The sequence below is a fragment of the Pongo abelii genome, chromosome 9, assembly GCF_028885655.2.
Source record: "Pongo abelii isolate AG06213 chromosome 9, NHGRI_mPonAbe1-v2.0_pri, whole genome shotgun sequence".
Classification (NCBI taxonomy): Eukaryota; Metazoa; Chordata; class Mammalia; order Primates; family Hominidae; genus Pongo; species Pongo abelii.
The window spans coordinates 21,354,268-21,375,768 of NC_071994.2; the positions used below are offsets into that span (position 1 = coordinate 21,354,268).

At 43.0% G+C, this 21,501-nt stretch overlaps 1 protein-coding gene across 1 annotated transcript; it reads right to left on the reverse strand.

Annotated features, from left to right (window-relative positions):
- Positions 1–19,599: 19,599 nt before the first annotated feature.
- LOC103891812 (uncharacterized) lies at positions 19,600–20,671 on the reverse strand. The gene is made up of 2 exons (XM_024255693.2): positions 20,243–20,671; positions 19,600–19,964 (listed from the first exon to the last, which is right to left on the reverse strand). The coding sequence occupies exons 1-2, from the start codon at positions 20,370–20,372 to the stop codon at positions 19,672–19,674; spliced, it is 423 nt and encodes a 140-aa protein (XP_024111461.2). The 5' UTR covers positions 20,373–20,671; the 3' UTR covers positions 19,600–19,671.
- Between the last annotated feature and the right edge of the window lie 830 nt (positions 20,672–21,501).

Here is a 21,501-nt window from a genome sequence, read left to right on the forward strand (position 1 = left end):
GCTGGACTGTGGAGCTGTCCCTGGCTGGGGAGCCAGTTGCCTGATCACTCCTAATCTAGATGAGAACCAGTGTGAGTTGGTAGGCATTGAAGTTTGGTTTCAGCCTTCCAACTCAGCCAAATTCTTCTATTTCACCTGGGTTTTGGCCTTTGGAAGGTAAATAGTTGAATGCTTATTTTGGTGTCATTCTGACATCTCTGAAATTTTGCAAATCAATGATCTTGTGATTGAGAAAGGAACATAATATTTAACCAGTGTAATTACATCAGGAATACAAACAAGGCAGGTCATTTGGATTTATCATTAATATCTGGACATTCATTTTCAGACATAGGTAAATACTTTAAAAGTCACTTAAATTGAAAAATCTCCTTTCATGCTTTGTATGTTGAAATTATTTCTCTCAGTTGGTGAATACACATATATTATTCCAGGATAAAATAGTACAATAATTAATGATCATTGAAAGATGTGAACTTTATTTGCAAACGTAATTGTTAAGTTTCAAATATTTAAATAAATAGAAAATAAACTGATAGTTCATATTAATATTAAAAGAGTGTGTTAGCTAGATAACTTTAGGAAGAACATTTTATTCTTTAGGAGCCAACAAATGTTTATACAAATTTAAATAAGAATACCTAGGCAGAATAATAGAGATTCAATTATCTTTTATAATTCCAATCTTTATAGAATTATTTGGCAGAATAGCAGTTTAAACACTAAATCAAATAATTTTTAAGAGCTATATTTAACTTGTAGTTATTTAATTCGACTTAGACCATTAATCTCTTAAGAAAATGTCTACTTGAGAATTAGTCATATCTTGTGGGATCAGTTAAGAGTAAAATGTCTGTTTTGCTACTTCAAAATTTTATAAGGAAGAAAAATTCTGGTATTAAGTGCAAGATCCATGATAGATTAACTTCCATCCAAATTCATTCAAATATAATAAAGAATATAAAAAAAATGAAAGAAAAAAGAAAGTGGTTAAAAATAAAGAAGTATCTCCTTTTTTTTTTTTTTTTTTACAAGTACAAAGATCTTGTTTTGGGCCAGGCATGGTGGCTCACGTCTGTAATCCCAGCACTTTGAGAGGCTAGGCGGGCAGATCGCCTGAGGTCAGGAGTTCAAGACCACCCTGGCCATCTCTACTAAAACTACGAAAACTAGCCAGGCGTCGTGGCAGTCCCCTCTAATTCCAGCTACTTGGGAGGCTGAGGCAGGAGAATCGCTTGAACCCCAGAGACGGAGGTTGCAGTGAGCTGAGATCGTGCCACTGCACTCCAGCCTAGGTGACAGTGAGACTCTATTTCAAAAAAAAAAAAAAAAAGATCTTGTTTTTTTCACTAACTTCAGTTGAAAATGAGAGACTACTTAGTATGACAAATGTGCAGTGTGTGATTTTGAGAGCAATGGAAACTTTTAAGGTACAGAGAAGGTAGCATTCATTTTTTTTTTGAGACAGAGTCTTGCTTTGTCTCCCAGGCTGGAGTGCAGTGGTGCTATCTCGGCTCACTGCAACTTCCACCTCCTGGGTTCAAGCAATTCTCCTGCCTCAGCCTCCTGAGTAGCTGAGATTACAGGCACACGCCACCACACCCAGCTACATTTTGTATTTTCAGTAGTGAGGGGGTTTCATCATGTTGCCCAGGCTGGTCTCGAATTCCTGGTCTCAAGTGATCCGCCTGCCTCGGCCTCCCAAAGTGCTGGGATTACAGTCGTGAGCCACCATGCCTTGCTGAAAGTAGCATTCCTGCACGTAATTTCAAATTTATTTAAAGTTACGTTTATTGAGTTATGTGTTACATACAGGAAAATTTATCATTCTTAGGGTGTGCAGTTTTATGAGTTTTAACAAATGTCTATACTTGGGTAATCATCATAAAATCAAGATAAGGAATAGTTCTATCACCCTAAATAGTTCCCTCTGGTCATCAGGAAACTAATTTCCCTACCTAGTTTTGGCTTTTCCATAACGTCTTACAAATGGAATCATATAGTATATAGCCTTTTGTGTCTGACTTCTTTCACTTAACATGGTGCTTTTAAGATTCATCTATGTTGTTGCATGTATCAGTCATTGGTTCCTTTTATCATGTACCACAGTATGTTTTCCAGTCACCAGTTGATGGACTGTTATAACAAAATACCACAGACAGGGTGGCTTAAACAACATACATTCATTTCTCAAAGTTCTAGAGGCTGGGAAGTCCAAGATCAAGGTGCCCTCAAAGTAAGTTTCATTCTTTTTTTTTTTTTTTTTTTGAGATGGAGTCTTGCTCTGTCACCCAGACTGTAGTGCAGTGGCGCGATCCTGGCTCACTGCAACCTCTGCCTCCCAGGTTCAAGTGATTCTCCTGCCTCAGCCTCCTGAGTAGCTGGGATTACAGGCACACTCCACCATGCCCCACTATTTTTTGTATTTTTAGTAGAGACACGTTCACCATGTTGGCCAGGCTGGTCTCGAACTCCTGACCTCAGGTGATCAGCCCACCTTGGCCTCCCAAAGTGCTAGGATTACAGGCGTGAGCCACTGCGCCCAGTCCAAAGTTGGTTTCATTCTAAGGCTTTTTCTCTTGGCTTGTAGGCAGTTGCCATCTCACTGTGTACTTACACGACCACTTCTTTGTGCGTGTGCAGAGAGAGAGAGAGAAAGACAGAGAGAGAGAGATTGCTGTTGGGTTTCTCTTCTTATAAGTACATTGATCCCGCTGGATCAGGGCTCCACCTTTATGACATCACTTAACCTTAATTACTTCCTTAGAGGTCCTATCTCCTAATACAGCCATAATAGGTGTTAGGACTTCAACATACAAATCTTGGGAAGAAACAAACATTCAGTTTGTACATTGGTCCTACAGTAATTGCTGGAGACTGCAATATCCCACTTTCAATAATGAATAGAGCAACTAGAACAACAGTGTATATAAACTAGACATAACTGACTTATTATATAGAACACTCCAAGTCCAGGCGCGGTGGCTAACAATTGTAATCTCAGCACTTTGGGAGGCTGAGGTGGGTGGATTGCTTGAGGCCAGGAGTTCGAGACCAGCCTGGACAGCGTGGCAAAATCCAGTCTCTACTAAAAATACAACAATTAGCCCAGCATGGTGGTGCATGCCTGTAATCCCAGCTATTCTGGAGGCTGAGGCAAGAGAATTGCTTGAACTCAGGAAGTGGAGGTTGCAGTGAGCCAAGATTTTGCTACTGGTCTCCAGCCTGGGCAATGGAACCATACTCTGTCTCGAAAAACAAACAAACAAACAAACAAACAAAACCAACAAAAAAAACCCCAACACCAAAATGCCCTCCTCCCCCAACAAAAAAACAGTGGCTTTAGATCCCAAATTTGTACTACCCATTGTGATTTTTTTCTTTTTAAAAAAATTATGAAGAAAAAGAACATTCCATCCAGCAATCACAGAATACGTAGTCTACTCAAGTGCACGTGGAACATTTTCCAGGATAGACCGTATGTTAGGCCACAAAACAAGTCTCAATAAAATTTAAAAGATTGAAATTGTACAAAGTATCTTTTCCAATTAACATGAAATAAAACTAGAAAGCAATAACAGAAAAAAACCTGGAAAATTCACAAATATGTGGAAATTAAGTAATATATTCTTTTTTTTTTTTTTTCTTTTTGAAATGGAGTCTCACTCTGTTGCTCAGGCTGGAGTGGAGTGGTGCGATCTCGGCTCACAGCAACCTCCGCCTCCCAGGTTCAAGCGATTCTCCTGCCTCAGCCTCCTGAGTAGCTGGGATTAGAGGAGCATGCCACCATGCCCAGCTAATTTTTGTATTTTTAGTAGAGACAGGGTTTCGCCACGTTGGCCAGGCTGGTCTCAAACTCCTGACCTCGTGATCCACCCACCTCAGCCTCTCAAAGTGCTGAGATTACAACTGCGAGCCACCGTGCCTGGACTTGGAGTGTTCTATATAATAAGTCAGTAATGTCTAGTTTATATACAGTGTTGTTCTAATCCTAGATTAGTGTTGTTGTAATCCTAGAATACAGGCATGAGTCACCACACCTGGCCTAAGCAATATATTCTTAAATAACCAGTGGGCCAGAGAAGAAATTACAGGTGAAATAAGAAAACACTTTGAGATGAATGAAAACGAAATAACAACATACCACAACTTATAGGATGCAGCAAAAGCAGTGCTCAGAGGGAAAGTCATAGTTACAAATGCCTACTTTAAAAAAGAAGAAAGATCTCAAATAAATAACCTAACTTTACAATGTATGTCAGTGTCTCCAATCCCTGGGCCACAGACTGGTGCTGGTCTGTGGCCTGTTAGGAACTGGGTCACACAGCAGGAGGTGAGCAGAGGGTGAAGCTTCATCTGTATTTACAACTGTTCCCCATTGCTTGCATTACCACCTGAGCTCTGCCTCCTGTCACATCAGTGGTGGTATTGGATTCTCATAGGAGCCCAAACCCTATTGTGAACTGTGCATTCAAGAAATCTAGATTGTGTGCTCCTTATGAGACTCTAATGCCTGATGATCTGTTATTGTCTCCTATCACTCCCAGGTGGGACTGTCTAGTTGCAGGAAAACAAACTGAGGACTCCCACTGATTCTTTGTTATGGTGAGTTGTATAATTATTTCATTATATATTACAATGTAATAATAATAGGAACAAAGTGCACAATAAATGTATTGTGCTTGAATCATCCTGAAACCATCCTCTCCCCAATGGTCTGTGGAAAAATTGTCTTCCACAAAACTGGTCCCTGGTGCTAAAAGGGTCGGGGACTGCTGCCTTAAGCTACTAGAAAAAGAGTACAATCTAAACCCAAAGTTAGCAGAGGGAAGAAAATAATAAAGATTATAGTTGAAAAAGTAGAGAATAGAAAAACAGTAGAGAAAATCAAGGAAACCAAAAGTTGGTTATTGGCCTTAAAAGATCATCAAACTTGGCAAACCATTAGCTAGACTGACAAAGAGAAAAGGGAGAAGATTCAAATTCCTAACATCAGAAATGAAAGTGGGGATATTACAAAAGAGTTTACAGAAAAAAAAAAAGAAATTGTAACAGAATACTATGAACAATTGAAAGTTAACAAATTAGATAGTCTAGATGAAATAGACAAATTCCTAGAAACCCAAACTACCAAAACTGACTCAAGAGGAAATAGGAATCTGAACAGCCCATTAGTAAATAAAGAGAATGAATAAGTAATCAAAAACCTCCCAATAAAAACATGCTCACAACCAGAGGGCTTCACTGGTGAATTTTACCAAACATCTGACAAAGAATTAACACTGATCTTTATCAAACTCATTCAAAAAATGGAAAGGGAGACCATTTTTTACCCCATTCTAGGAATTCAGCATTACTTTGATATCAAAGACAGACAAAGACATCACAAGAAAAAAAAAACCACAGACGAATATCCCTTATGAATGTAGATGCAAAAATCTTCAACAATATACTAGCAAACCAAATCCATCAACATGTTAAGAGGATTATACATCATTACCAAGTAGGAGTCATCCCAGGAATGCAATGTTGGTTCAACATTAAAATTAATCAGTGTAATATACTGCCTTAATGGGATGAAGAAAAATCCCCATATGAGCATTTCAAATTGATGCAGAAAAAATATTTAACAAAATCCAACACCTTTCGAGATTAAAAGTCTCAGAAACTAGGAATGGAAAAGAACTCCCTCACCATGATAAAGGACATTTATGAAAAACTCATAGCTAACATTGTACTCAATGGTGAAAGTGTGAAATCTTTCCCCTAAGATCAGGAATAAGATAAGGATGCCTACTTTTGCCACTGCTATTCAACATTGTACTGGAAGTTCTAGCCAGAGGAATTAAGCAACAAAAAGAAATGAAACATCCAAATTAGAAAAGAAGAAGTAAAATTATATTTATTCACAGATGACATGATTTATATATAAGAAATTCTAACAAATCCTCTATCAGAGCCAACTAACAAATTTAGAAAAATGACAGGATACAAAATCAACACACAAAAACTAGTGGCATTTCTATACAGGAGTAATGAACAACACAGAAAGGAAGTGAAGAAAACAATTCCATTTACAATAGCATCAGAAAGAATAAAACACTTAGGAATAAATTTAACTAAGGAGGTACATGATTTGTACACTGAAAACTACAAAACATTACTGAACAAAATTAAAGAAGACCTAAATACCTTGAAAGAAATCCTGTACAAGAATGGCAGTATACCCCAAAGCAACCTACAGATTCAAGGCAATCCTTATCAAAATCCCAAAAGCCTTTTTGTGGAAATGAAAAAATTGATTCTAAAGTTCATATGTAACTTCAAGGGACCCAGAATAGCCAAAACAACCTTGAAAAAGAACAAATTTGGAGGACTCACACTTCCCAATTTCAAAACTTATAAGGCTACAGTGACTAAAACAGTATATAAGGATAGACATATAGATCAATAGAATAGAACAGAGAGTCCTGAAAAACATCATCAATGTAGATGTCAGTGGTTATTTGATTTTCAAAAGGAGTGCCAAGACTATTCAATGAGGAAAGAATAGTTTCTTCAACAAATGATGCTTGGACAAATGGATATCTACATTAAAAAGAATGAAGTTGGAACCTTATCTCACACCATCTATAAAAATTAAATCAAAATATATCAAAGACCAAAAAAAAAAAAAAGTGTCAAAGACCTACAAATGAGTTAAAACTGTAAAAATTTGGCTGGGCGTGGTGGCTTATGCCTGTAATCCCAGTACTTTGGGAGGCTGAGGCTGGTGGATCACCTGAGGTCAGGAGTTCGAGACCAGCCTGGCCAACATGGTGAAACCCCATCTGTACTAAAAATACAAAATTAGCCGTTCATGGTGGTGCATGCTTGTAATCCAGCTACTTGGGAGGCTGAGGCAGGAGAATCCCTTAGAACCTGGGAGGCTGAGATTGCAGTGAGCTGAGATCACGCCACTGCACTCCAGCCTGGGCGACAGAGCAAGACTGTCTCAAAAAAAAAAAAAAAAAAAAGTATAAACATTTTCAACAAAACCTAAGGTAAACCTTTGATTTGGCAATGGATTTTGGGGTATGACATGAAAGCACAAGCAGTGAAAGAAAAATATATACCTATTTTAGACTTCATTAATTAGAAAAATTTTGTTCATCAAAAGACACTATTAAGAAAGTGAAAGGATAATCTGCAGAATGGGAAAAAAATTGCAAATCATATTGGATAAGGGTCTACTATCCAGAATATATAAAGAGCTCTTACAATTCAACAGCAAATAAGACCAACAACCCAATTTTATTTTATTTTATTTTTATTTTTATTTTTTTAAATTTTACTTTAAGTTCTGGGATACATGTGCAGAACATGCAGATTTGTTGCATACGTATACATGTGCCATGGTGGTTTGCTGCACCCATCAACCCAACATCTATGTTTTAAGCCCTGCATGTATTAGGTATTTGTCCTAATGCTCTCCCTCCCCTTGCCCCCAACCCCCCAACAGGCCCTGGTGTGTGATATTCCCCTCCCTGTGTCCATGTGTTCTCATTGTTCAACTCCCACTTGTGAGTGAGAACATGTGGTGTTTGGTTTTCTGTTCCTGTGTTAGTTTGCTGAGAATGATGGCTTCCAGCTTCATCTATGTCCCTGCAAAGGTCTTGAACTCATTCTTTTTGTGTTTTTTGAGATGGAGTTTCGCTCTTGTTGCCCAGGCTGGAGTGCAATGGCACAGTCTCAGCTCACTGCAACCTCCGCCTCCCAGGTTCAAGTGATTCTCCTGCCTCAGCCTTCCTGAGTAGCTGAGATTACAGGCATGAGCCACCGTGCCCAGCATGAACGTATTCTTTTTTAATGGCTGCATAGTATTCCATGGTGTATATTTGCCACATTTTCTTTATCCAGTCTATCATTGATGGGCATTTGGGTTGGTTTAAAGTCTTTGCTATTGTAAACAGTGCTGCAATAAACATATGTGTGCATGTGTCTTTATAGTAGAATGATTTATAATCCTTTGGGTATATACACAGCAATGGGATTGCTGGGTCAAATGGTATTTCTGGTTCTAGATCCTTGAGGAATCACCACACTATTTTCTACAGTGGTTGAACTAATTTACATTCCCACTAAGAGTGTAAAAGCATTCCTATTTCTCCACAGCCTCGCCAGCATCTGTTGTTTCCTGACTTTTTAATAATCGCCATGCTAACTGGCATGAGATGGTATCTCATGTGGTTTTGATTTGCGTTTCTCTAATGACCAGTGATGATGAGCGTTTTACATATGTTTGTTGGCCACATAAATGTCTTCTTTTGAGAAGTGTCTGTTCACATCCTTTGCTCACTTTTTGATGGGGAATAACACAATTTTAAAATGATCAAATGACTTGAGTAGATATTTCTCCAAAGAAGATATGCAAAATGCCAACAGGCACAGGAAAAGATGCTAGAAATCGTTAGTCATTAGGGAAACAAAAATCAAAACCACAATAAGTAGCCCTTTACATCCACTAGGGTGGCCATAATAATAAAATAATACAAATAATAAAAAAAAGACAATAACAAGGTTGGCCAGGACATGGAGGAATTGCAGCTTTCATAAATTGCTGGTGGGAATGTAAAATGACGAAGCTGTTTTGGAAGCAGTCTGGCAGTTCCTCAAAGGAGTAAACACAGAGTTACCATATGACCTAATAATTCTGCTGCTATGTATAAGCCTCAGAGAAATTAAAGCAAATGTCCACCTAAAAATTTGAATGCAGATGTTCATAACAGCATTCTTCATAATAGCCAAAAGGTATAAACAACCCAAATGTCCATCAACTGATCAACAGATAAATGAAATGTGGTATGTCCATACAATGGAAGGTTATTCATTCATAAAAAGGAATTAAGTACTGATAACATGCTACAACATGGATGAACTTTGAAAATATTACATTAGGCTGAGCGCAGTGGCTCGCGCCTGTAATCCCAGCACTTTGGGAGGCTGAGGCGGGTGGATCACGAGGTCAGGAGTTCGAGACCAGCCTGGCCAACATGGTGAAACCCCGTCTGTACTAAAGATAGAAAAATTAGCCAGGTGTGGTAGCACGTGCCTGTAATCCCAGCTACTCGGGAGGCTGAGGCAGCTGAGGCAGGAGAATCGCTTGAACCTGGGAGGCAGAGATTGCAGTGAGCTGAGATTGCGGCATTGAACTCCAGCCTGGGCGACAGGGCAGGCTCCATCTCAAAAAAAAAAAAAGAAAATATTACATTAAGTAAGTGACACCAGTCACCAAAGACCATATTGTATGAATTCACTTATAAAATCCCAGATAGATAAATCTATAGAGGCAGAAGCTAGATTAGTGTTTGTGTAGGACCTAGGGGCCTATGGGAAATGCAAAGTGACTGCAAAAGATAGGAAGGTTTCTCGCTGGAGTGACTAAATTATCCTAAAATGGTTGTGGTAATGCTTATACAACTCTATGAATATAGTAAAGACCATTGACACTTCAAATGGATAAATGGTATGGTATGTGATTTATACCTTAATAAAGCTGTTTTAAAAAGCTATTAGAGGTAAAAAAAAAAAGCTATTAGAGCTTATAAGTGAGTTAAACAAGGTTGCAGAATACAAGATGAATACACAAAAATCAATTGTATATATAGAAAAATCAATTTTATAAATGGAAATAAACAAGTGAAAATTGAGATTTTTTTTAAAAAAAATACCATTTATGGCCAGGCATGGTGGCTCATGTCTGTAATCCCAGCACTTTGGGAGGCCAAGGTGGGGGGATCACTTGAAGTCAGGAGTTCAAGACCAGCCTGGCCAACATGGTGAAACCTCCATCTCTACTAGAAATATAAAAATTAGCCGGGTGTGGTGGCGCGTGCCTGTTAATCCTAGCTACTCAGGAGGCTGAGGCAGGAGAATCACTTGAACCCAGGAGGTGGAGGTGTCAGTGAGCCGAGATTATACCACTATGCTCCAGCCTGAGCGACTCTGTGTCAAAAAAAAAAAAAAAAAAAGGACCATTTATGATATCAAGGAAAAGCTGAAATACAGAGGGGTAACTCTAACAAAATACATGCAAGATTTGTATGCTAAAAACTACCAAACATTGGCTGGGTGCGGTGGCTCAAGCCTGTAATCCCAGCACTTTGGGAGGCCGAGGCGGGCAGATCATGAAGTCAGGAGATTGAGACTATCCTGGTTAACATGGTGAAACCCCATCTCTACTGAAAATACAAAAAATTAGCCGGGTGTGGTGGCAGGTGCCTGTAGTCCCAGCTACTTGGGAGGCTGAGGCAGGGGAATCGCTTGAACCCAGGAAGCAGAGGTTGCAGTGAGCTGAGATCATGCCACTGTACTCCAGCCTGGGCAACAGAGCAAGACTCCATCTCAAAAACAAACAAACAAACAAACAAACAAACAAAAAACTACCAAACATTGAAGAAACAAAGACGTAAATAAATCAAAAGATATGTGATGTTCATGGATCAAAAGACTTTAAATTGTTAAGATGTCAATTCTCCCTAAATTGTATTGTATTATAATAATACAATTGACTGTTTTTCCATAAGTTCTGTTAATTTTGCTTCATATATTTTGGGGTTCTGTTGCATGGTGGATATACATTTATAATTGTCATATCTCACCTCCATAAAGACCCTAACTACAATACAGTCAAAATGGCAGGGGATGTTAGGGCTTCAACATAGGAATCTGTTGGCAGAGAGCAGGGACGCAAGTCAGCCCATAGCACTGAATAATACTCCACTATATGGATATCCTACACTTTATCCATTTGCCTATTTTTTTGTTTTTGTTTTTTTTTGAGACGGAGTCTCGCTCTATTGCCCAGGCTGGAGTGCAGTGGCACGATCTCAGCTCACTGCAAGCTCCGCCTCCCAAGTTCAAGTGATTCTCTCACCTCAGTCTCCCGAGTAGCTGGGATTACAGGCGTCTGCCACCATGCCCAGGTAACTTTTGTATTTTTAGTAGAGATGGGGTTTCACCATATTGGCCAGGTTGGTCTCAAATTCCCTATCTCAGGTGATCTGCCTGCCTCAGCCTCCCAAAGTGCAGGGATTACAGGCATGAGCCACTGTGCCTGGCCCTGTTCGCCTTTTGAAGAACATCTTGGTTACTTACTTCCAGGTTTTGTCAGTTACGAATAAAGCTGCTATAAACACTTGTGTGCAAGTTTTCCTGTGGATATGTTTTCAACTCATTTGGGTAAATAACTGAATGCGATTGCTGAATTGTATGGTATGACTATACTTGGCTTCGGAAGAAGCTGCCAAACTGTCTTCCAAAGTGGCTGTACCACTTTGCATTGCCACTGGCGTGTATGAGAATTTCTGTTGCTCCACATCCTCAACAGCATTGGTTACTGTTGGTTTTTTGGATGTAGCCATTCAAATAGGTGTGTAGTGGTTATCTAATTGCTGTTTTAATTGACAATTCCCTAATGACATGTGATGTTGAGCATCTTTTCGTTTGCTTCTTTCCTATCTGTGTATCTTCTTTGGTGGAGTGTCTGTTCAGATGTTTTGCCCACTTTTAGTTTGTTTATTTTCTTAATAGTGAGTTTTAAGAGTTATTTGTATAGTTTGGATAACAGTCCTTTATCAGACATGTGTTTTGAAAATATTTTCTCCTAGTCTGTGGCTTGCTTTTTTTTTATTCTCATAACAGTCTCTTTTGCAGAGCAGAAATTTTTAATTTTTTTTTTTTTTGAGATAAGGGTTCACTCTGTTACCCAGGTTGGTGTGCATTTGTCCAGTCAAGGCTCACTGCAGCCTCAACCTCCTGGGCTCAGGTGATCCTCCCACCTCAGCCTCTCTAGTACCTGGGACTCAGGTGCGTGCCACCACACCTGGCTAATTCCTGTATTTTTTTTTGTAGAGAGAGGGTTTTGCCATGTTGTCCAGGCTGGTCTCTAACTCCTAGGCTCAAGTGATGCTCTCGCCTTGGCCTTCCAAAGTGCTGGGATTATAGGCATGAGCCACAGTGCCCGGCTGAAGTTTTTAATTTTAATGAAGTCCAAATTATCAATTTCTTTCATAGATTATGCTTTTGGTGTTTTGATCTTAGTGGGCTGGATTATTGTCCACATTTGATTGTTGGAAAAGCAGGTCTGAAGTGAACTGCTCAGGGTCAGCCAGTTCCTGTGCAGAGGCCAAAGTTCATCCTCATTGAGGGTGTTCTTCACCACACGGGGAGCGGCAGGAGGGGCCCAGGTGTATGTGTGTGTTTGTGTGTATGCACACAGACACATTTTTGTGCATGAATGCAAATAGGTAGGGCATACACATTTGGTGTTGAGAAGCCAGCAGATTGTTGCATAAAAAGCAACGTGGTTGGCTGGGTGCGGTGGCTCATGCCTGCAATCCCAGCACTTTGGGAGGCCGAGGCAGGCGGATCACGAGGTCAAGAGATCAAGATCATCCTGGCCAACATAGTGAAACCCCGTCTCTAATAAAAATAGAAAAAAATTAGCTGGGCGTGGTGGCACGTGCCTATAGTCCCAGCTACTTGGAAGGCTGAGGCAGGAGAATTGCTTGAACCTGGGAGATGGAGGTTGCGGTGAGCCGAGATCGGGCCACTGCACTCCAGCCTGGGTGACAGAGTGAGACTCTGTCTAAAAAAAAAAAGCAACGTGGTTGAACAAAGAGATACAATTTCTTACCTCTTAGAATTAAAAAAGACATTGAAAGCTGTCATTTTTTTGTCAGAATGGGGAGCACCTGGAATCCTCACATACTGCGGGGTGGTGGTGAAATGGTAAAGTCACTTTGGAAAACAGCTTGGCAGTTTTTTTTTTTTTTTTTTTCTGAGATGGAGTCTCACTCTGTTGCCCAGGCTGGAGTGCAGTGGTGCGATCTCAGCTCACTGCAAGCTCCGCCTCCCAGGTTCAAGTGATTCTCTTGCCTCAGCCTCCTGAGTAGCTGGGACTACAGGTGCCCGCCACCATGCCCAGCTAATTTTTGTGTTTTTAGTAGAGACGGGGTTTCACCGTGTTAGCCAGGATGGTCTCGATTTCCTGACCTCGTGATCTGCCTGCCTCGGCCTCCCAAAGTGCTGGGATTACAGGCATGAGCCACTGCGCCCAGCTGGCAGTTTTTTATATAGTGACACATTTTCCATATGACCCTGCATTCTCATTGTTTGGTATTTACTCAAGAGAAATGAAAAGTTAAGTTCACCTTAAAACCTATGCAAAAATCTTCATAGCAGTTTTATGCCTAATACCAAAAAATCAGAGAAAATCCAAACGTTGATCAACAGGTGAATGGATAAACACGCTATGTATGATATTTGCATACAGTGGAACACTACTTGATAAAATGGGTAGAATGCTACTCAGGGAAATGAAAGAACTGCTTGATTGTAACAACAAAATGTATGAATCTCGGCCGGGCGCGGTGGCTCACACTTGTAATCCCAGTACTTTGAAAGGCTGAAGTGGGCAGATCACTTGAGGACAGTTCTAGACCAGCCTGGCCAACGTGGTGAAAACCCAGTCTCTACAAAAAGTACAAAAATACCCAGGTGTGGTGGTGTGTACCTGTAGTCCCAGCTACTTGGGAGGCTGAGGCATGAGAATCGCTTGAACCGGGGAGGCAGAGGTTACAGTGAGCTGAGATTGTGCCACTGCACTCCAGCCTGGGTGACAGAGCAAGACTCTGTCTCAAAATAAATAAATAAATACAATGTATGATTCTCAAAGACATTTTACTGAGTGAAGGAAGATAGACACAAAGGAGTACATACTATATGAATCCATTTATATGAAATTCTAGAACAGACAAATATAAGCTCTTGTTATAGAGCACTGATCATTGGTTGACTGGTGATGGGGTGGATTGATTACAAAGAGGCACAAGAAAACTTCCTGGGGTGATGGAAATGTTTAATATCTTGTCATTGTCAGTATCAGTCAGGCCAGGTGTGGTGGCTTATCCCTGTAATCCCACCACTTTGGGAGGCTGAGGTAAGAAGATAGCTTGAAACCAGGAGTTCAAGACCAGTGTGGGCAACATAGCGAGACCCTCTCTCTACAAGTTAAAAAAATGAGCCCAGCGTGGTGGCACAGGCCTGTAGTCCCAGATACTGGGAGGCTGAAGCAGGAGGATTGCTTGATGCCAGGAGTGCAAGGTTACAGTGAGCTATGATCCCACCTGTGCACTCCAGCCTGGGCAACAGAGTGAAACTTTGTCTCTAAAACAAACAAAAGCAGTCAATCAATATCTTGATTATATGGTTGTTATAACACTACACTTACAAATCTTCGCATTTTATTGTATCTAGTTATGCTTCAGTAAAACTAACGCCAAAAAAAGTTGGTTGAAACAGTACTTCTGGCCCCTGTTTTATCAAGTATTATTAATTTTTATGTACAATGAGGATAGCTTCTAAAGTGCATTTTAGCTCTATACGCCAACCCCACCTTCAGACTTCTGGGCTTTTAATTGCTAAATAATTTCCCAGCAATTATGCATTCATCTGATGAAGTTATTACAAATTTTAAAGTTTTTCTGGGTTCCAAGTGAATCAACTGAAAGAAATTCTGTTGGAAATGAATGTTTACGGCCATTAGTTCCTGTCTTGATAAGGTCGTTGCACCCTGGGGAGATTTTGCAATTTTTGCATTCATTTTGAAAGCAATTTTGTCTTCTTTCTAGGTTGTTTCATTTAAAAAAATTCATTTTCAGTCATCCATGTCCACTTTACCTATTTGGCTATGTTTTCACAAATTCCATGAATATTTCTAGTCTCTTAGAGAGGAAGACAAGATTGACAGTTCACAGAAACATTGCCAAACAAACAGGGCAAGGGTAATGAACTGAAAATAGATTAGGACATGAAATTAAAAAAAAAAAGTCAAAGTCTGAAAGAGGACTACAAAACTGGAAAAATATTGTACACAATGGATAAAGAATGATTTTATAAAGTCCCCAAATTCTGTTACCAGCTTGCTACGTGGGGCAAGTTTAACCTCTCTATGCCTCATTTCCAGGTCTGAAAGGTAGGGGCTAATGATGGAACTCCCTTATAGATTACTGTGAGGATTAAATGAAGTTGTTCACATCAAAGCCTCAAGCCCAGTACCAGGCGGGCCACTGCACTCCAGCCTGGGTGACAGAGTAAGACTGTCTCAAAAAATAAAATAAAATAAAATAAAATAAAATAAAATAAAATAAAATAAAATAAATGTTTGCTGCTATTATTATTATTACCTCCATAGTGCATAATAATTACTAATTACAATTTAAAAAAAACCCAGTGACTGGATATACTGTCAACCTTTTGGGTCATTTCACCTGGGTCATATTGGGGGTATGGCTGGCCGGCTGGTGGTTTAGAAGGTGATTTGGTTACTGGACTGGTATAAGGAAAAGGAAGGATAGTTGCAGGGTTAAGGAGGCTAAGAGGCTTAACTTTGAGGGAGCGTTAGATCTTGGAATCCCCAAGTTCTGAATTTATTCATTTAGTCGCTTGACAAACCTACCAATTCTTCGGCATCCGTGAATAAGTCAGGGATATGGGGAGGCGGCACCCAGGCTGGGGAGGGGTTAGCCTAAATGGCCTCTAAGCTCACATCCATCCCTCAGGGAGGAGACCAAAAGGCTGAAAGTGGCTTGACAGATATTTGGGCAAAGTCAGGGCTGGGACCTACTACGTGCCCTCCCTCCCACTGCTGAGCAATTCTCCTAGCACCTGTGATCACAGGCCAGGGTAGGAAGTGCTTGGGTCCTAACAGGGGGTTAGTCACTTTCATCTGGGAAATAATGGCATGCAAGCCTGGCACTGACAGACTCAGGGCATTTGGACACCTATGGAGAAAGGGCTGTCTAGGTGGTGGGCGCGGTACAGGAGAAAAAGAGGTGGATCTGGGAAACATCAGACACTGTTTCTTGTATCATAGACTTTCCCTCCCAGTCCAGAAGGGCTTCCTGGAGGAGGAAGAATTTCAGGCTGACACTAGGACCTGGGTTTGATGAAACTGAGTATAGCAATTCTTTAGTATTATCAGGCAACATAAATCTCTACTCCCAGCTATCTGTCCTCTCCCCATGCATACTTATTGGCAGCTGGCACCTTTCGTGACTCACATGATAAAGATTTTTAGAAATGTAACTCAAGGTGGGAAGGACATAGACACTCTTGTAGTATTATTGGATATGAAAATTATGCAGGTGGGTGATTTCCCCTAGGAGACGATTCTGTGTGAGTTTTAGACATCTTGCCGGAAGCCAGCCCATGATAAGATCCCGTCTCCTTTCCCCCGTCCTTATGATCAAAAGCCCCTGCTTCCCCATATTTTTTCTCATTCTAAAGCAGAGTCAGAAAGAGCCAGAAATGACTGAGTCTCCAGGTGGGAGGCTGGAGGCAAGCGGAAGAGGGGCTTGGGGGAGAGGGAAAGGGAGGCAGAGAGGGGAGGGAAGCGTGGGCCTGAGGTAGAGTCCTTTCTTTTATTTTTGTAGACTTAGGTTATTCACTGTGAGAATCCTTTCTTTTTGCTTTGTTTTTTGAGAGAGATTCTTGCTCTGTCACCCAAGCTGGAGCCCAGTGGCGCAATCTCAGGCCACTGCAACTTACACCTCCTGGGTTCAAGCGATTTTCCTGCCTCAACCTCCTAAGTAGCTGGGACTACAAGTGCCTGCCACCATGCCTGGCTAATTTTTGTATTTTTAGTAGAGAGGGGGTTTTGCCATGTTGGCCAGGCTGGTCTCGAACTCCTGGCCTCAAGTGATCCACCTGCCTCGGCCTCTCAAAGTGCTGGGATTATAGGCCTGAGCCACTGTGCCCAGTGAGAATCCTTTTCTGACTGCATGGTTTGGCCCTGAGTGGACACTTGGAATTCAGGCTACAGGCCGGGAAAACATTACCATCCTTGCACCTGCTGGGTGGGCGCCCATTCTGTCCAACCAGGAAACAGGTCCCAGCACCCAGGTGCTAGGGATACAGCGAGGATAGCCTGGGTGTCTCCTGCCCTCAGGACCACCTTGTCTGGTGGGAGACATGCATATGTAGAAACATGGGAACATGGCAGAAGAGGCAAGAATGGAGCTGGGAGCTTTGGACCTAGGGCAGGCATGGCTGAGCTAGGCCATTTCATTCTCTCCTCCTGAAGATTGGCCCCCTTCCTTCTGCTATTGTTCTGTGGAGTCCTTCTCTGGTGCTTGGGAGCCCAGCCAGCAGTAGCCTCAGTGACCCCAGGGACAGGCCCCCACAGCAGCAGAGGAGACAGAGAGGGACCGGGGTGTTGGTGGCAAGGCTGGTGTGGAGACAGGGAGATGAATGTCTTAGCTGGAGGAGGTGGAGAAGTCCAGGCTGCCCATTTTTCAGAGGGGAAAGCTGAGGCCCTCATAGAGCAAGGGATTGTCCAGGGAAAGGAACGTGAGTATCGAGGAAGAAAAACCTGGGGGGCAGGGGCCCAGAAGAGAAGGCAGATCCCTCTCCACCCCACCCCAGGCAGGAAGCCCATGCTCCAACCACTGCCTTTGGGCCAGGCACCTCTCCTTGTCCTCTGAAGGGGTGGGGAGGACAAGTGTGGCTTCTGGCCCACTGGACATGCTTGCAAGGCACATTTGCAGATTTGCTGCTGCAAGGGGAGGGGTGGGCTGGTGGGGAGGTGCCAGCCTGATGGGGCACCTGGAGGGTGGAGAGACCCCTAGGCTCCTGTTTACTCCCCCTCAAGTCTCAGAGGCAGCCCAGAGGCAGAAGGGGACTTGATGGACACTTGCACAAAGTCAGGGCTGGACAGGGCAATTCCACATGCAGTTCTCCTGGTTGGTGAATTCTTGAATTAGTGGAAGGGCAGGTTCACTCTCCAAAGTTGGACCATAAATTCTCCGAGGGGCAGGATCGCCTCACCCGGACACTGGCCCTTATACATCCCAGGGTTCCAGTAAATGTACGCCCCATCCAGTCGCTTTTCTAACTGCAACAAGAGCTAAGGAATATTTATTGGGCACTTACTCTGTTCTAGGCACTATCACAGCAGGGACTGCTTTTCATTCTGGCACCAATTCTGGGAAGTAGATGGTATTATCATCCCCATTTGACAGAGGTGGAAACTGAGGCCCAGAGAGGTGAAGTGCCTCGCATAGAGACTTGCTCAAGGTCACATGCAAATGGAATTAGGACAGGAATCCCAGTGGGTTCAGAGCCTGCCCTGAATGCCCCATTTTTCCTCCTTCCTAGGGCCCCTGGCACTCTTTCTGGGGCCAGGCTCAGGCCAAGCTGAAGGAGCCATTCTGGAAGCAATTCTGGGCAGACGAAGGTCAAGAAGCCAGTTCACAGCGGTTGTGCTGACGAGTTTCTTGGCAATGTGGAAAGTCTGACGATCTTACAAATGTGTGAAACTGAGACTCAATTTTCCCTCATCCTACCTCCCCTTTCTACCCACCCTCCAATATGGATCTAAATATGGATCCTATACTGGGGGAGTAGCCCCCCTCTCCAGACTGCAAGAGAAGATGACGCTGGGGAGGAGGTAGGGCCAGCCAAATTGGGCAAGAGCAGCCTTGGATGATGCTGCCTCCAAAAAGGTCCCTGTGTAAGTATGAGGTGGGTGGCTGAAATTTCTGAAATCCGTATCTGAGATGACTGGGTGGAGTCATACATTTCCACCCTCCTGGGGTTAAGGATGCAGCAAGGAAGACCATTTAGGGTGAAGTCACCATTTATGGGAGTCTAAACTGTGACTTTGGCAAGGTGCAATATAAAAATGCTAATACGTGTTTATGCACTAAGCTGGAAATAATGCCAAGCCCCTCAGTTAAAAAAAAAAACTGTCAAGAATTGCAGTTTCCTCGAGTCGGAGGAACTAAGTGAGCTGTTAACTGAGGACTGTAAACCTGCCACATGGCGACATTGCTTTGGTTATTAAATAGAAATACCTGCTTTCTATATACATGCACTGTTGTTTACATGCTTCTGAATTTCTAATTTCTGCAGGAGATTCTGGTGACTAGTGTGCCATTTTCTCAATGTTCACAGTTATTATAACCTTAAATATTTTACCCATATCCTGTAACAATGTCATCCAAGTGTTCTTTAAGTGGTGGTGCTGAAAAACGCACCTGAAAATCGATAACATTGGAAAAGAAGTGAGATGTGATAAAACGTTATGAAGAAGGCCAAACCACCGGCAGGAAATGCTGCACTGTTAATTTAGCAGAGAGTGCGTTATGAAATATTAGCGATAATGCCAGGGAAATAAAAAGCAGCATTAAGGCAAAAATATGCCACAATTGGAGTAATTTATGCAACCCATCCTTTCTACTTTGCATTCATTACTCTGGCAAAATTAGTCAGGAATTATGCACGCTTTGAATTATGCAAGGTGTTCAGGACCACATGCTTTGCATAAAACGCGACTGCCCTGAGGTTCTCAGTGGGTGGAAGAATGAGTGACCGTATTCTAGGGTTATCTTTGGCCAGGCAGTTGTACCCTCCTGTCCTAGGTGGGGATGCAGTGACCTCATCTGTAAAATGGGACCGTTGGACTGGCTTGTCTGTCTTTCCCTATTAGACTATGTCGAGACCGACACCATTCTATTTCTGCCCCAAAGTTGTCTTTTTCTGGACGGATCCCACAGCTGATACCAAACTTGTCTTTATTAACTGTGAGGCTGGCCATTCAAACACCAGGTGCCAGAGAGGGTCTCTCACTCATCGGAATCCAGGTGGGATGAATCCTCGGAGGCAAGGTCCCTCCACCTTCACCCTAGAGTCACACAGAGACTTACCCTGGGGGCTGGTGACAGGTGGGTGGGAGAAGAAAAGGCCACTGGGGAGCAGGAGAAAGCCAGATGCCATGGGGACCCAGCGCCACTGGAGGGCAGCACCAGCACACGGCTGAGGCCGCCTCTCCGGAGCCCCGAGGGAGCTGGGTTCCGGGCGCCAGCGGTGCCTGGGTGAGCAGTTCACCCTCATGTCCCTGCTCTCACGAAGTTCCCATTCTCCTGGAGGAGACAAAATAAACGTGAACAAATGAACAAGTGTGCATTGTCAGTCAGCAAGTGTTGGTACAAACAAGATAGTGATGGGGGTGGGGACACCGTTAAATAGGGGCCAGGGAGGCCTAACCCGGGAGGGGACAGCTGAGATGCCACTTGAGTGGGGAAAACAGCCCGAGATCTGAAGGTGTTCATGGAGAGGGGAAGGGGTCCCTAGAGGAGTCGGGGAAGCCTGGGTCAAGGAAGACGAGAAAACTGAGGAACAGAGAAGCCAGGTAACTTACCCAGGGTCATAGAGCCGGTGATCTGGGGACAGCGCCTGACAACGCCCGAGAGCCTTCCACTGCTCTGGTTTCTCCGACCTTCCTCTCTAAATAGGACCGTGACGGTGACAGGTTCTGCCCCACTCCCCATTTCCGACCGCGGTCCCCATAAGGAAACAGGGCAGGGATCACTGGCTGTGAGCCCAGCAAGTCCCCTCCCGTGGCTTTCTCAGTTATTAAATAGAAGGGTGGGTCCCCCCATAACTCCGAAGCTCCCTTCTCTAAGCGTCCGCGGGCCGGGAACGCCTGAATTCTGGCTCCCGAGCACCTTCTTGTGGACAGTTTTGGAATCACACGCTCAGCGAGAAAGGGTCGTGGGAAAATGGTCTGTGCCAATTTCGGAGAGGCCAGTGGATTGGAAGGTATCACCGAGGGTGGGTGCACGTGTGTGTGTGTGTGTGTGTGTGTGTGCGCGCGCGCACGTGCATGCGTGCATGCATCTGTGTGCCTGTGTGTGTTGGTCTGTGTGTGAATGTACCTCTGTGCGTATCTGTGTGTATGGTTGTGTGTGAGCACATACTGCCTGTGCCTGTGTGTGTGTGAGTGTGTGTGTGCACTAATGTTTGTTTATATGGGCACAGGCACACACATGTCCATGTCCATGTGTGTGTACCTGCATCTGTATTTTTTCATCTGGTGTGTGTGCTTGTTTTTGTGTGCCTGCATGCATGTGCCCATGTACGTGTGTGTTTTGGGAACTGGGACACAGAGGATGATATGAGAAGTCCCCAGTCTTTCTCACAAAGGCCTAACCACTCTCCCTGAAGCCAGCTTTCTCCCCTACTTGCTTCTGTCTGCACCATCACCTGAGTTCTCCCACCTGAACTTTTCACCAACATTTTTTGACGATTTTTCTGTTTTGTGTCCGTTGAGGCTCATTTGAATGTTACAGATCATAGCTCAAGATATGATTCTCAGGCCGAGCATGGTGGCTCATGCCTGTAATCCCAGCACTTTGGGAGGCTGAGGCAGGTGGATCACCTGAGGTCAAGAGTTCAAGACCAGCCTGGCTAACATGGTGAAACCCTGTTTCTACTAATAATAACAAATTAGCCAGGTGCGGTGGCATGTGCCTGTAATCCCAGCTACTCGGGAGGCTGAGGCAGGAGAATTACTGGAACCTGGGAGGCAGAGGTTGCAGTGAGCAGAGATCCCTGGGTGACACAGCGAGACTCCGTCCAAAAAATAAGAAAGAAAGAAAGAAAAAAAGAAAGAAGTGA